The following is a 16,675-nucleotide window of genomic DNA, read 5'->3' as shown; positions in this document are numbered from 1 at the left end:
AGATCTGCTGGGAACACAAAAGGGAGGAAATGGGGAACTGAAAAATACTAATACAAAAGACACTAACACCTAACTAGAATTACTAAAGAAAGACTAACCAAACCTAAAGAGACCAAATAAGAATTAGTAGCACTACGGGGAAAGCTAGAAGGACTAAAGAAATAACCTAACTAGAATTACTAAAGGAAGATATACATAGACCCGGACATGGACGAATAACTGATCCTGGGGTGATGAAATTAAGAAATAAACATTACTAGAAACACTGCACGGAGCCTGAAATAAGAAATAACTAGAAGGATAAAATAGAATTAAGCTAAAGTCATAAAAGAAGGCTTAACGTGGACTCTAACAAAAAAGGACAGAACTTAAGGTAACTAAAGAATAAACCTAGAAACACATGTAACCTGTAATTAGTAAAGGACTTTAATTTTTGCAGGCCCACTTCCTGTATTGCCCCAAACTCTGCTAGCTTATTTAAAGTCCCGCCTCCAGCGCGCAGTGAAAGATCCTCACCAGTTTCCACTGTGATTGTGGCTTGCTGTTGGTGTCTTCCTCAGGAATTCCTCCAAAAATCTTTAAACCTATTGATTCGATTGCTGGGTGAGTTTGTTATTTGATAACAATATTACTTTTACATTTGGAACTTCTGCTTGATTGCTCATTGGAGCGTTGTTTTATTAGAATCATTGACGCTGTTTACCTGGACCGTCACCGGGATTCTGTCAGTGCTGATTGTGGCTCAGTATGCCCCACTCTCTTCTAGAAGGTAACTTGTTGCTGAATTTTGTGTGTGTTCTGACATCTTTACATTGATGCTGAGGCACTGAAGTTTAAAATTAAATTGATCAGAACAGAATGTAGCTACACTTAAGTTTGATATTGCACAGTATATTTATTTATTTATTTTCCTTCCCTCACTCTGCTTGAGTATTTGACAATTAAATTATTTTATTTTTCTTGATTGATATTTTGGAAGTGCACTTTGACTTTAGCACTTTAACTTTAAATTGATTAGTTTGAAATATGATATTTTTTTGTTTTATTTAAATTATGGTTAATTTAACTTGATTGAAATGTTTGTCTAATTATTAGGAATCTAATTATTGCATTTGCATTTAGTATGCATAAACTAGATGTTTAAATTTAATAATTATTTCCTTTTGTATTATACTTGTACATAATTGTTTTTTGATAAAACCCTTGATGGATTTTCTGACCTTTTTAGGTCAGGTTTTTTTTCCCCCCTGTTGGATCAGATCCTCATCTGGATCGAAAGATGGCAAGCTAGGAATGGACTATGGACTTTATCAGTTGGAAATCAATTTATTCTGAGTCAATTTTCATGTGTCTCGTGTTGCTGTAATTGTATGTTTTTTATTCAAATCACTTAATATACACTGCTCAAAAAAATAAAGGGAACACTTAAACAACACAATATAACTCCAAGTAAATCAAACTTCTGTGAAATCAAACTGTCCACTTAGGAAGAAACACTGATTGACAATCAATTTCACCTGCTGTTGTGCAAATGGAATAGACAACAGGTGGAAATTATTGGCTATTAGCAAGACACACTCAGTAAAGGAGTGGTTCTGCAGTTGGGACCAAAGACCTATGCTGTCTGGCTGATGTTTTGGTCAGTTTTGAATGTTGGTGGTGCTTTCACACTCGTGGTAGCATGAGACGGACTCCACAACCCACACAAGTGGCTCAGGTAGTGCAGCTCATCCAGGATGGCACATCAATGCGAGCTGTGGCAAGAAGGTTTGCTGTGTCTGTCAGCGTAGTGTCCAGAGGCTGGAGGCGCTACCAGGAGACAGGCCAGTACACCAGGAGACGTGGAGGAGGCCGTAGGAGGGCAACAACCCAGCAGCAGGACCGCTACCTCCGCCTTTGTGCAAGAAGGAACAGGAGGAGCACTGCCAGAGCCCTGCAAAATGACCTCCAGCAGGCCACAAATGTGCATGTGTCTGCACAAACGGTTAGAAACCGACTCCATGAGGATGGTCTGAGGGCCCGACGTCCACAGATGGGGGTTGTGCTCATAGCCCAACACCGTGCAGGACGCTTGGCATTTGCCAGAGAACACCAGGATTGGCAAATTCGCCACTGGCGCCTTGTGCTCTTCACAGATGAAAGCAGGTTCACACTGAGCACATGTGACAGACGTGACAGAGTCTGGAGACGCCGTGGAGAGCGGTCTGCTGCCTGCAACATCCTTCAGCATGACCGGTTTGGCAGTGGGTCAGTAATGGTGTGGGGTGGCATTTCTTTGGAGGGCCGCACAGCCCTCCATGTGCTCACCAGAGGTAGCCTGACTGCCATTAGGTACCGAGATGAGATCCTCAGACCCCTTGTGAGACCATATGCTGGTGCGGTTGGCCCTGGGTTCCTCCTAATGCAGGACAATGCTAGACCTCATGTGGCTGGAGTGTGTCAGCAGTTCCTGCAAGATGAAGGCATTGAAGCTATGGACTGGCCAGCCCGTTCCCCAGACCTGAATCCGATTGAGCACATCTGGGACATCATGTCTCGCTCCATCCACCAATGGACCAATGGTGCAATGTTGCACCACAGACTGTCCAGGAGTTGGCGGATGCTTTAGTCCAGGTCTGGGAGGAGATCCCTCAGGAGACCATCCGCCACCTCATCAGGAGCATGCCCAGGTGTTGTAGGGAGGTCATACAGGCACTTGGAGGCCACACACAATACTGGGCCTCATTTTGACTTGTTTTAAGGACATTACATTAAAGTTGGATCAGCATGTAGTGTTATTTCACTTTAATTTTGTGTGTGGCTCCAAATCCAGGCCTCCATTGGTTAATAAATTTGATTTCCATTGATGATTTTTGTGTGATTTTGTTGTCAGCACATTCAACTTTGTACAGAACAAAGTATTCAATGAGAATATTTCTTTCATTCAGATCTAGGATGTGTTATTTGTGTGTTCCCTTTATTTTTTTGAGCAGTGTATATTCACCAAAACTAAAAGCACTGCCTCCTGTTTTTTTCACATCTCAGGCTCCTTAAAGGACACTCTTCTGATGCTGCTTTTGTAGCCACAGTTAGCTGCTTAGCCCATAACTGTTACACACAATAAAGGACTGAAAATAAGGAAAGCAATAAGAGAATTCTTATTTCACTAAATACCTAAAATAATAATAATATCAAAAGGACCAGGAAGGGCTAAACTAAAGTGAACTAAAACATGAAGCTAAATAAAATGAGAAGCAGAACAAACCCAAAAAACACAGAGTCCTGACAAGAAAACTTGCACAATTGGTGGCTAACTAATTATTTTTTCCCCACTGTACATCAACAGCAAAATAAGGTAATTTTTATTTTTAGCCTTTAATGTCATTAATACATTAAAGACAAATGCTTTCAATGCTTAGCTGGGAAACCACTGCACAGAAAATTACATAGAAGGTGTGATGGCCAAACCCATGGCCTCATTCACTCACTCTTAAGTCAGTAAGACTTAAGAGTGCACAATTTGTTTATTTATTTTGGGGTGTTTAGTTTACCCAAACTAACCCTATCCCTAACCCTGTAATTTTTTGTTGGTGATTGTATTCTGTTTAGTTACCCCTGTTGTGTCTTCATGGTCTGATCAGCCAGTATATATACCCCTGTGTCTCATTTCTTTGTTAGGTCAGTTGTTTTGCAACCAGTTTGTTTGCATGTTTGCCTGAGTTCAGTGTTGGAAGGATTTTATAGTTATCATTTATTTGCTTTACCTTTATTTTATAATATCATCCATTTTATTTACCTTTGCATTTACATTTTAATGATGTGCTTTGAGTGTTTTGAAGTGTTTGCAGAAACTCTGGAAGCGGCCTGCTGAGCAGTGAAAAAGGAGGATACCATGAATGAGACATTCCGGCGTTGATTGCCCAGTGGAACTGCAAACCTATACTCTTATCTTATGAAATATGCTTTTGATGATTGTATGAATGAGTTGTGTTCATGTGAGTGTGAAGCTGTTTTCTGCTCCCCCTCCCTTCAGGGCTGCACACTGTCATGTAACTAGAGTGTTCCTAATTCTAATAAAAGCAGGGTAAGACTCAGTTGAAGCTTCAGAGCATAGGCTGAAATCTGTAACTGGGTTTCAGCTGTGTTCTCCCTGCAGGTAAAACTTAAGTTCTGACTCTTGTCTCTTCTTTGTGTCTGTGTTCAGGTAATTTAAACCTAACATTCAGTTTTGTTTCTTTGACCTCTTATGAGCTCAGTTATCTTTTTCTCATATATATTTTGTGTTAAAATAAAAAACAGATATTTTTCTAATATATCTGTATATTTCCTGACTCCTCCTGTTTTCAATTCAGTCCATCAGGGTCACAGTGTGAGACGTTTTGTTAAAGGAACATAAAATGACAATTGTGTATACTTTTCAGTGGAAATGCTGCTTGTGGTTTTACCAAAATCAAGTTAAAGCCTCTGTTTCTCTCCTTCAGTCAACTAAAGATCAGGGATCATAGACAGCTCCGTGACAAAGGACCACAAGACAGAAGCTAGGTCTTGTTGGAAAGGAGACAGAAGCTAAAAACCTCTAAATATCTTCGCTACAATATGCATTTCCAACAACACATCTTGACTTCCCCATCTTGACAGACTTATGTCAAAATGGAGAAAACAAAGTCACTCTGTGAACATGCCGACACAATTTTTGTCCCATCGTTACATCGAGAACCGATTTTGATGCTTCCGTTGTAGTATAGAGAGTCATTAAGCTTCTGCTTCCACACCCTGAAGGATGGGCTTCCACCTTGATTGTGACTTTTAAACATGTCTTTCAATAGAATGGACACTCCAAGTAGATTAGAACTAAGGCTATTCAGAATTGCCATATATACCTTGCCAAGGACATCTAGAGGTAGCTTGGAATTGATGAGGACTGGTCTGACCTTGTCTCCTGACAGAAGGCCATTGATGGGGACAAGACTTTCAAAAATCCCATCAAATTTATTCTTCTCCTCAGGCTAAAGGGGTAAGAACACCATATTTCAGACAATCAACTGGTTACATATATTTATATATCAAGGTGAAACCAGCTACACCAAATAAAGACATATAACTCACCATTTTCTCACTTTCTGAAGTTAAATCAGAGAAAACTTTTTTTGTTTTTGGCCAGTGAGTTTAATAAGTTAATTTTTTTTGTGTCTGGAAAATGTGCTGTTTCAAAAATCTTCTGGTTGTAATGTCACAAATCAGCAAGCACTGCGCCTCACGTAGCAACCCAAGCAAAGCCCAGCTAGCTGGTGATGGGCCAGCGTAGCAGTATTTCCTAACCCTGGTCCTCAAGACACACTTCCCTATACATTTTAGGTGTTCCATGCTTCAGCCCAGCTGATTTGAATTGATGGCAGGTTAACAGGCAATTGCTGAACTGCAATAGGTTGAATCAGGTGTATTAAAGCAGGGAAACATCTAAAATATGCAGGGCAGTGTCCCTTGAGGACCAGGGTTGGAAATCACTGACCTATAGCAACACAAGCGGAACTCCAGCACGCTGTATCATGGCTGCTGGAAAAGGAAGTATTTTGGTCCAAAATGTGCAGAATGACCCCAGAACAAAAACCAAAGACCTTGTGAATATGCTGGCTGAAGCTGGTAAGACATTGTCATTATCCATATTGAAATGTGTCTTATCCCCAAAGAGGCAAGAAAGAAGCCTTTAGTTCAAAAGCCAGATTACAATTTATATATGCACACAGGGACAAAGTGTACATGTTCAAAAATGAACATGTCTTCATTTTTGAAGAAATGTTCCCTGTCTATGAAACTACAGTGGAACTGTTTAGCCATAATGACCATTGTTACATTTGGAGGAAAAACAGGGATGCTTGTACCATCCTGACTATGAGGGAAAGGACGAACTGCTACACCTCAAAAAACAGATGACATCATGAGAAAATAGTATTATGTAGAACTATTAAAATAACATCTAAAGACATCAGTCATAAAGGCATAGGCTTGAGCACAGATTTTATCTTCAAAATGGAAAATTATCTTAAATATATAGTCAAAGTGGCTTAAAGACAAGAAAGTCCATTTTCTGGCATGGCCTTAGTGATGGCCAAGCCAACACAAAGGCATAGCCATAATTATGGCATAATAATGCCATAATTATGACAAGAATAGGGTATTGTCATAACACCCCAAGATGACATTGTGGGAAAAAAGCTTTATATCACAACAGCCTGGGTAGAACTGAAAAGGTGCATGTAAGTGAGGTGGTCTACAAACCTAAAGTTCTATCAGAAGGAAAGAGCCAAAACTCCAGCAAACTTGTGAGAAGTTTGCGGAAGGTAACACAAAATGTTTGACTGAAGACATACTATTTCAAAGACAATCATTTGAAGAAAGTTACAAAAAATTCTCCAAAAATGTTCTTGCTAAGTTCTGTGGTGTCATTTTTGTTTTACTAATGAATCTGAAATAAAAAGTTTGGTTGGTTTTAACTTCAGACAGTGACAAAAATGTCAATGTTTTTATTTGGGGTATGCAAACTAGTGGATTCATGTGTGCACATATGGACATAGATATACACAAATAAATATATACATATATATATATTTATATATATTGCTGGGTTTCAGACACGGATGACGCACGACATTTAGATGGAGGCCAGGAAAGGGATTTCTCCTGTTCAAAACAAATCCAAATTGATCACAATGAGTAGCTAATGTCCTAAAGAGACCAAAACAGACAAGGCATCTAAAAAAAATGTGTATATTTAGGATATGATCTGTAATATCTCGGTAAAAAAGACTTCTCTTATAATCTTGAGGATTTACCTGGTGTTGCGGCGACTCACATAACTAACTCTCTGGAGCTGCAGAGTTAATATTATACAATGAGCCAGAAGAAAGCTTTCAAAAGCCTGGAAAATACAATCATTTAGTCTCAAATTGGGTCAAATTTAGGATCAAAAGAACCATTAAATGGCTGTCGACTTTTTTCTGCCGGGTGAGTAGTGAATTGTGCTATTTTAAGTAATTTGTCTATGATAACAATGATATAGCTAACAATGAACTAACTCATGTTATTTCTATGACCTTGGATCTCCTGGTAAATAATTTATTTAGCTTCTGTAAACCCAAATTCATGCTGGAGTTGTACGTTAATGTTGAGTCGTTGCTGGATTCAGGACCAATGTAGGTCAACCATTCACACCGATCTAAAGAAACCTCATGTTTGTGGCCGGACACAAACCATGTGGGAGAATAGTCACAGCTCACTGTGACTGTATGGCTGGGTAGGTTATTTTTAATTTATTTAGCTTTTTTTTTCTAGTATTAAAGTCCCACATTACATTTTATGTCTGTGACTCGGCACTGAGTTAGCTGCTAACAACATTAGCACTCTGAGGACAACCAAGCTAAGGCATAAAAATAATATATTTTACCTTACATATGAATGCTTGGCTTTCTAAGTAACTGTCCAATAAAACTGTCTGAAAATACAATTTAAACAATGCGATCGTTACCTGTTAGAAAGTGGTGCTGCAAACAATGGCGTTGTTAGTTTCTGCACCTCCTGTTTTTAGCTGTAGATTGTTGATCCACTGTTCTCCGCTTTTTCGGCAGTTTTTGAAAATTAACTCCCTTGTGACCAACTACCTTCGAAACACGAAAATAACGTTTATCTTTCTCTCTATTAGAACGATTGTTCTAAATGTTGTTGATCCAACATTTTGATGAATCAACAACATCAAAATAACATTTTGATGCTGGATCAACAGAAATAAATGGGCTGCATTTACTTGCAGCCCTCCATCTGCATTGGGTGACGTCGGTGCTACATCGTCCGAAACCCAGTAATATATATATCTATATATATATATATAGATATATATATATAGATATATATATCGAACGGAATATTTGACCGTTTTCTTTTTAAATGACGGAAACATTTTAAGCCCGTTCTTCATTTTATAATTCACAACATTGACTGGTGCACATGGGCAGGCATTATAGACTTTACGTAAAGAGTACATCGCAGAGGCAACTGAAATCAATCTTTTCTGAATATCATTTCACTAAATGCGTCTTTCTGACTGGGAACTGTCAGCGTGCTGAAGGGTTATGGACTGGACTCTTTGGAGCATGCGGTTAGGAAGCGCATTCCAAACTTTGGTTGAAATGGTGCCTTTAATTCCAGACTCCAGTACATATAGAACTGTTAAAACTGTTTGTCAAAACTGCAGGTGAGTTAGGTTTAATTCTTGGAAGTGGAGGAGCCAAATCTGCATTAGTTCTGCAGAGCACTGCGTATGTTACGGTCTAATTAACTTCTGCACCTTTATTTATTTCCTCAAGATAAACTGTGGGCTCCTTTGTTAAAACTATAAATTGATTATCTCAACATTGTATTCTCTTTAGTTTTCTCTGTTCTGTATGCAATAGGGTCTGGAATTAAACGTGAAATTTTAACCAAAGTTTGGAATGCACTTCCTAACCGGATGCTCCAAAGAGTCCAGTCCATAACTCTTCAACACACTGTCAGCTCCCGGCCAGAAAGACACGTTTAGTTTAGTGTCCATGAGATGATATTCAGAAAGAATTTTTTTAATTGATTGATTCTGCTATGAAATCTTTGAGTAAAGTCTATAATGTCTGCCCATGTTCACCAATCACGGGTGTTAATTATAACCTGTCAAAATGACAGATGGGCTTCAAATTTTCCCATTGTTTAAAAAGAAAACCAGCCAAATACGGAAAATATTCCGTTAATGCGACTATGTTGATGTCTTTACATACCTTAACAGCCCACAGCAATTCACAAGACAAAGAGGATGTGCTGCTCAAAGAGGGACTGCTGGTATCCTTCTGTAATCAAACACATGTCAACAGGCTTCGCATGTACTGTAAATAGTCTTTGTCTTTAATGCACAAGTACACATTCAGATTATACAACAACAAAAGAATACTACTCATGTGCACATTCCTTGGTATGCAATTTTTCTTTTATTTTAATTTTCTTTTCTTTTAATTTTCATTTATTTTCATGTGTAAAAGAATGAACAAACACGAGGGCAACAGACAATCCCATTACGATTTACACCTTACTGTTTAAATACCTTCTCCTGGGCTGCCTGGACAGGGTGACAGACTGTATAGGGAAGTCCATTTAGCCTCATAGATTGGGTTACACCAGTAAACTGGACGTCTTAGTTGGGCAGACAAGTAATAATCCACCAGGCAAGGCAGACACCCATACCTCCCCGAACTGCAGGCAGCTACAGGGATCTCTACTGGGAATGTTGCAAAACTGTATAATAGTCTTGGGAGAACATTTATCTTTATTGTTCAGATTCTACTGCCGAGGTCAGGATCTGGACAGGTGGACCTGACCCTAACTCCCGGGCCGCGGACCGGTACCGGTCCGTGGACCAATTGGTACCAAGAAATAATTAAATATTTACGTTTTATGTAGGGTAGGGTCCAGAGAAGAGACAGGAGAATGGATTTATCCCAGTAGGTGATTCCCACATTCCAAGCTCTGCATGATATGCGGCGACTGGTTCGCTAATGAAGGAATGAAGCTTCAAACTGCTTCGCCACGAGGAGACCAAGCATCCTGTGCATAAGCAACACTTCAGGTGTCATTGTTTCTCATCACTCCCAGGTGGGACCGTCTCGTTGCAGAGAAACAAGCGAAGCATTCCCATTAATTTGTCGTTGTCGTGAGTTAAAATTTTCATGAAAATAAAATGTTCGTTTTTGTTGCGCATCTGAATCTTATTTTGAAGGGATGTGTAAACGTTACCATAGCGACCAGAGTCAGAGAGCGTTAGGGCAGTGGTCAAGACGAGAGTAGTACAGCTTATGAGTTCTAAGTCTGGTTCACACGGTACGATTTAAGAATTGTTGGCCGATTTTCCAAACCTCTGTGACCAGAGAGCTGATAAAAGTACAACAGATTCGATCGGTCCGTGTGTCCAGCCACACAGCAGGAGCAACACACCACACACGAACCGATTCCACTCACGAACATCTCGATTCTAGAAGAAAATCCAGTAAAGCCCCCAAAATACCATACATGAATTTAGAATAAACAAACACAGATGACCATGAAGAAGCAACAGTGATAGTTTGTGGACTAATTTTAAGCGATAAAAGACTAAACAAAAAGAAAAGGCGTTTGATAAAAGACGGAGGGATTTGCTGCACTATGATTTGGAGGCGAGTTATGTTTTTTCGTAGTTAACATTTTTAACTGAATAAACATAACCACATATAGTAAACATATATAATAATGACCTTTACATATAGTAATAAACATTTCCACATATCACCTCCGATGTCCACCGGACTCTCAGTTGCCATGTCGTATGTTTGGGATTCCTTCCATTCTTACGTCACCGCTTTCTGATTCGCTACCTGTCACATTCAACAGGCTGCGTTTCGCTCCCAGTCAGGGAAAACCCTACAGGCTGCGATAATCAGGCCTAGACAATGTTGAATATGCCCGATTTTAGATCTGGCATATTCAACACACCACCAAGTAACACACCACACACTGTAGGACGTTTCAAGATTGTTGTAAAGGGAAAATAGGGACAAAAAAAAGGCTTTAGCTGGAACGCCAACATGCAGAAGCATTATCTGACCCCCCTCTAACACCTCTAACAGCTCCTGTCTTAGATTTAGTGAAATCTGGGAGAGGGGGAGTAGTTTAATTGGGCAACCTAAAAGGCAATCAGTTATAATTGCATAAACATAATGACTTCCTTTAAACCTTCCTGAATACAAAAACCTGGAAAACTGAGAATCTTCTGACATGTTTGGTTTGAGCAATAAAACATTTTTTGAAAACATCCATACAGTGGGGGGTTTTAGTATGGGCTTCATAGGCAGTTGCCCAGGGTGACATCAGAAAGGTCTGGGGCACCCAAGAACTAGAAAATAAAATATATATTATCTATCAACTGTCCGCTGAACAGGTTTGCTACTACTTGTATACATGTATAGTGAAGTAAGTTTCTCTAAGTTGCTGTTGACTACTAGGAGACTGCATTACCTTTTTTATGCTGCAAAACAAATTTTATAATTACTTTTACATGGTTGGACTGCAGCAGAAAAGGGGCTTGCCCAGGGCACTATTCCAGCAAGAACCCATAACTGTGACCATATTTACATTTCAAGCTTACAAAGTTAGACATAGTGATTAATCATGATTAATCACAGTGTCAGAGTGTGGTTAATCTGATTTTGTAACCGACTGACCGCATTAGTTTTAAGACAATAATTGGTTGTGCTGGCACATCTTGAGCTTTAATAAATAACTTTTTATTAGTGAAATAAAACAGGGTTGTTTCTGTAGATTTGACCCTGTCTTTTCATGCAGAGGTGGGTAGATATGTCAGGTATTTTTTCTTATTTATCTCCTTTTGCACCTTGTGGAAGACCATTAAATTTCTTAACATCTAAACCTTCCAATTGAAACAAGGCTGAAGACTTAATCATAACAAAAGAATGAAAAATAGTGTGCTATGAAGATCATTTCACTTACAAACTGTGGAGGAGGGACTGTTTGGTTGATGTTAGAAACACTGACTTCCTGACCACTCTGCGCACAGGCCACCAAACGGAGAGCAACATAAAATCCCTGAATGAGAAAAAAAAATAGTATCAGATGCAACCTAATAATGATATTGCCAAAAGAATAACAAATTGCACATTTCAGTAAGAAATGTGCATTTGAATAAGAAACACATTGTCAGGATCTGGGTTTCTGAAAGTGTCTCTCCCCATTGGCTCTCTGCTGAGAGCGGGCTGGAACAGAGCTGCGCACCTGCAGCTCGTTTGGATCATCAGCCAGAGAGGATTTAAGGAGCTCCCAGACCTCACCTCTCTGCCGGATGATTACTCCCTCACGGTATAAGCCTGACCCCCAAACCCGTAATCCCAACAGCAGCTCATAACCTCACCTGCCTGCCCGCTCCAGCCCACAGTTCATTCCTGTTGGAGACACTTACCTTGGACCCCCGATTGGTTGCCAGGATACATCCAGCTCCTTTCCTCCTCCCGTTGAGAAGCCTTCCAGGAGACGCAAGCTAACTTCTCCTACTGTCCTATCAAACATTCTGCCCACCTCTTGCACAGTCATTGACCCATCTCTCCGCTTGAAGATGAACCCCAGACCCGATCCAAAGGATCACCTGCAGACACCTGTAATTTTATTTTGTAAATAAATTCTTAACTTACTGTTGCTTCCCGGGTCTGATTCTGCATGTGGGTCAGAAGCCTACCCTCGAACATGACAGAATCATCTGGCCAACAGTCTGACCCAGCAGGATCTCGTCCAGATCCGTTAGCAGTCCTAGCCAGACACGAAGACCTCCTAAACTCTCTCTCTCTAACCACCAGATTCATTCAAACCAGCGATTGGATCGTTTGGCGGAGCTTTTCCAGGATATTGATCATAAACTTTCTGCTCTAGGTCCACCTCCTCGCCCAGCCAGCAAAGCAGCCAGTGCACCGGTCGGCGCAGCAGCCAGTGCAGCGCCCGTCCCGGTACAAGTTCCATCTCCATCTCGTTTTAGAGACGCTGTCTCTCCCATGCCTTAACCTTTCTTGGGTGAGATCACCAGATGTGGGGGTTTCCTTCTCCAGTGTTCATTAGTCTTTTCTCATTCACCCCAATCTTTCCTGATGACCCCTCCCGTATTTCCTACATTGTTAGATTACTTCAAGGAAGAGCATTAAGGTGGGCTGAAGCCAAATACACACAACAGACATGTTTGTAGAGTTCATTCACTGATTTTATTTCCGACTTCAAACAGACCTTTGGATATGCTGAGTCAGGTTCTGCGATCACCAAGAAGTTATGGAGTCTTAAACAAGGAAATCAATCAGTAGATGATTTTGCTATTGACTTTCGCACTTTAGCGGCCTCTTCTGGCTGGAATGATGAGGCTCTTAAAGGTGCTTTCCTCCAAGCTTTAAACAAACCATTAAAGGATGAATTGGCCTATCTTGATGAGCCTGAGACATTGGAGATTTTGATTTCTCAGGCTGTTAAGATTGACAACAGAGTCCGAGAATGGTCCCACTCTAAGAGATGGCCCCTCCCTGTTACTGCACCAATTTTTTCTCCCATTCCACCCTCTTTTAACAGTAGTTTAGATCTATCCACAGAGGAACCCAGGCAAATTGACCGAGCAAGGTTATCACCTGAAGAACGGCAGCACCATATGAAGACTGGAGCTTGCTTATAGTGTGGCCAGTTGGGTCACTTTGTGGTTTTCTGTCCTCTGCAATTAAAAGGCAGAGCCCACCAGTAGGCTTTGGAGTACTGGTTGGTGGAGTTAAGAAATTTGATTCCCGTGTTACATTCTCTTGTGCTCTTGTTGACAATCAGACCCATTTTCAGACCTATGCCCTGGTTGACTCAGGGTGTGAACAAAACCTCCTTGACGAGAACCTGGGAAATCAACTTCAGATTCCTGTTATGCCCCTCCCAGCCCCAATCCTGGTGTCAGCTCTTAATGGAAATTCATTGCCCAGGATTACAGGATCATAAAACAAGACCCATTAATCTTTTGGTTTCTGGTAACCATTGGGAGTCTTTTTTGTGTTTCCTTCCCCTCAGACTCCAGTTGTCCTCGGCTTCCCTCGGCTGTCTCTTCATAACCCTTATATCAATTGGCGAGAGAATAGGGTGGAGTCGTGGAACTCTAGTTGTCTTGCTTCCTGCCCTCAGTCTGCTTTGGACCCCTCACGGCCACCGTGCCCCGAGGAGCAGGTTAGCCCCTCAGCTCTCTCAAAGGTACCTTCTGAATATCATGATCTGCACAAAGTCTTCAGTAAATCTCAAGCCTTATCATTACCACCACACAGACCCTACGCCTGTGCCATCGACCTCCTACCTAGCGCTCCACTCCCCTCCAGCCACCTTTACAACTTATCCGGATCTGAAAGTATGGAGAGTATGGATAAATATGTTAATGAAAGAAATCATTTGTCTGGTCCTCGGAGGCTGACAAAGCCTTTAATGAACTTAAGAGGTTTTCCACTGCTCCTATTCTCATTCAGCCAGATCCAGCCAGATCCATCCAGACAATTCATTCTGGAGGTTGACGCCTCAGATACTGGTGTTGGGGCTGTCCTCTCTCAAAGTACCCTCCAGACAACAAGCTCCATCCTTGTGCCTTTTTTCCCCATCATTTATCTCAAGCTGAGAGAAATTATGATATGGGGGACAAGGAACTCTTAGCTATCAAATTAGCTTTAGAAGAGTGGCAACATTGGTTAGAGGGGGTCAAACATCCCTTCATTGTCTGGACTGACCACAAGAATCTTGCCTACCTGCGTGAGGCCAAACCCCTCAACCCAAGAGTCACGTTGGTCACTTTTTTCCTCTCGTTTCAACTTCATCATTTCGTATAGACCTGGTTCCAAAAATGCTAAACCTGATGCTCTCTCTAGACAGTTCTCCCCAGACCATGACGAAACCATCCATCCATCCATCCATCCATCTTCTTCCGCTTATCCGAGGTCGGGTCGCGGGGGTAGCAGCTTCAGAAGGGAGGCCCAGACTTCCCTCTCCCCGGCCACTTTTTCCAGCTCTTCTGGGGGAATCCCGAGGCGTTCCCAGGCCAGCCGAGAGACATAGTCCCTCCAGCGTGTCCTGGGTCTTCCCCGGGGCCTCCTCCCGGTGGGACGTGCCCGGAACACCTCACCAGGGAGGCGTCCAGGAGGCATCCTGACCAGATGTCCGAGCCACCTCAACTGGCTCCTCTTGATGTGAAGGAGCAGCGGCTTTACTCTGAGTCCCTCCCGGATGACTGAGCTTCTCACCCTATCTCTAAGGGAGAGCCCAGCCACCCTACGGAGAAAACCCATTTCGGCCGCTTGTATCCGCGATCTCGTTCTTTCGGTCATGACCCAAAGCTCATGACCATAGATGAGGGTGGGAACGTAGATCGACCGGTAAATCGAGAGCTTCGCTTTTTGGCTCAGCTCTCTCTTCACCACGACGGACCGGTACAGCGCCCGCTTGACAGCAGACGCTGCGCCAATCCGCCTGTCGATCTCCCGCTCCCTTCTTTCCTCATTCGTGAACAAGATCCCGAGATACTTGAACTCCTCCACCTGGGGCAGGACACCCCCCTTGACCCGGAGAAGGCACTCTACCCTTTTCCGGCTCAAGACCATGGCCTCGGATTTGGACGCACTGATCCCCATCCCGGCCGCTTCACACTCGGCTGCGAACCGCTCCAGTGAGAGCTGCAGATCATGACCTGATGAGGCCAGTAGGACCACATCGTCCGCAAAAAGCAGAGACGAGATCCTAAGGCCACCAAATCGGATCCCCTCAACACCTTGGCTGCGCCTAGAAATTCTGTCCATGAAAGTAATGAACAGAATCGGTGACAAAGGGCAGCCCTGGCGGAGTACAACTCTCACCGGAAACGAGCCCGACTTACTGCCGGCAATGCGGACCAAACTCTGACACCGGTCATACAGGGACCTGACAGCCCGTATCAAAGGGCCCGGTACCCCATACTCCCGGAGAACCCCCCACAGGGCTCCCCGAGGGACACGGTCGAACGCCTTCTCCAAGTCCACAAAACACATGTAGACTGGTTGGGCGAACTCCCATGCACCCTCCAGGACCCTGCCGAGGGTGTAGAGCTGGTCCAGTGTTCCACGACCAGGACGAAAACCACACTGCTCTTCCTGGATCCGAGGTTCGACTATCCGACGGACCCTCCTCTCCAGGACCCCTGAATAGACCTTGCCAGGGAGGCTTAAGACTGTGACCCCTCTATAATTGGAGCACACCCTCCGGTCCCCCTTTTTGAACAGGGGGACCACCACCCCAGTCTGCCAATCCAAGGGAACTGCCCCCGATGTCCATGCGATATTGCAGAGTCGCGTCAGCCAACACAACCCTACAACATCCAGAGCCTTAAGGAACTCCGGGCGGATCTCATCCACCCCCGGAGCCTTGCCACCGAGGAGCTTCTCAACCACCTCGGCGACCTCGTCCCCAGAGATTGGAGAGCCCAACCCAGAGTCCCCCGGCTCAGCTTCTTCAATAGAAGGCATGTTGGTGGGATTGAGGAGGTCTTCGAAGTATTCTGCCCACCGGCCCACAATGTCCCGAGTAGAGGTCAGCAGCACACCATCCCCACTATAAACAGTGTTGGTGCCGCACTGCTTCCCCCCCCTGAGACGCCGGATGGTGGACCAGAATCGCTTCGAAGCCATACGGAAGCCTTTCTCCATGGCCTCTCCAAACTCCTCCCACGCCCGAGTTTTTGCCTCAGCAACCACCTGAGCCGCATGCCGCTTTGCCTGCCGGTACCCATCAGCTGCTTCCGGAGTCCCACAGGCCAAAAAGGCCCGGTAGGACTCTTTCTTCAGCCTGACGGCATCCCTCACCAAAGGTGTCCACCAACGGGTACGAGGGTTGCCGCCGCGACAGGCACCGACAACCTTGCGGCCACAGCTCCGACCGGCCGCCTCGACAATGGAGGCATGGAACACAGTCCACTCAGACTCCATGTCCCCCACCTCCCCCGGGACGTGTTCAAAGTTTTGCCGGAGATGGGAGTTAAAGCTCTGTCTCACAGGGGATTCCGCCAGACGTTCACAGCAGACCCTCACAACACGTTTGGGCCTGCCAGGTCTGACCGGCTTCCTCC

General features: G+C 43.2%; 1 protein-coding gene across 6 annotated transcripts in view; it reads right to left on the bottom strand.

Annotated features, from left to right (window-relative positions):
* The window catches only part of eps15l1a (epidermal growth factor receptor pathway substrate 15-like 1a), a 146,184-nt gene that overhangs the window by 113,590 nt on the left and 15,919 nt on the right, over positions 1-16,675 (bottom strand). For 5 of the 6 annotated variants that reach the window (XR_003596731.1, XM_028026750.1, XM_028026749.1 and 2 more), the window contains exons 5-7: positions 11,533-11,628; positions 8,778-8,846; positions 4,860-4,985 (exon numbers count right to left, since the gene is read on the bottom strand). Coding sequence is in view for 5 of the 6 variants with exons in the window: in XM_028026750.1 (XP_027882551.1) it covers positions 4,860-4,985; positions 8,778-8,846; positions 11,533-11,628 (291 nt within the window). In the remaining variant the exon portion in view is untranslated. The remainder of the gene's footprint in view (positions 1-4,859; positions 4,986-8,777; positions 8,847-11,532; positions 11,629-16,675) is intronic. The other variant, XM_028026752.1, reaches the window with a different exon arrangement.

The sequence above is a fragment of the Xiphophorus couchianus genome, chromosome 9 (genome assembly GCF_001444195.1).
Source record: "Xiphophorus couchianus chromosome 9, X_couchianus-1.0, whole genome shotgun sequence".
Taxonomy (NCBI): domain Eukaryota; kingdom Metazoa; phylum Chordata; class Actinopteri; order Cyprinodontiformes; family Poeciliidae; genus Xiphophorus; species Xiphophorus couchianus.
The sequence above is the reverse complement of the archived record's forward strand: the minus strand, read 5'-3'. Positions and strand labels throughout refer to the sequence as shown.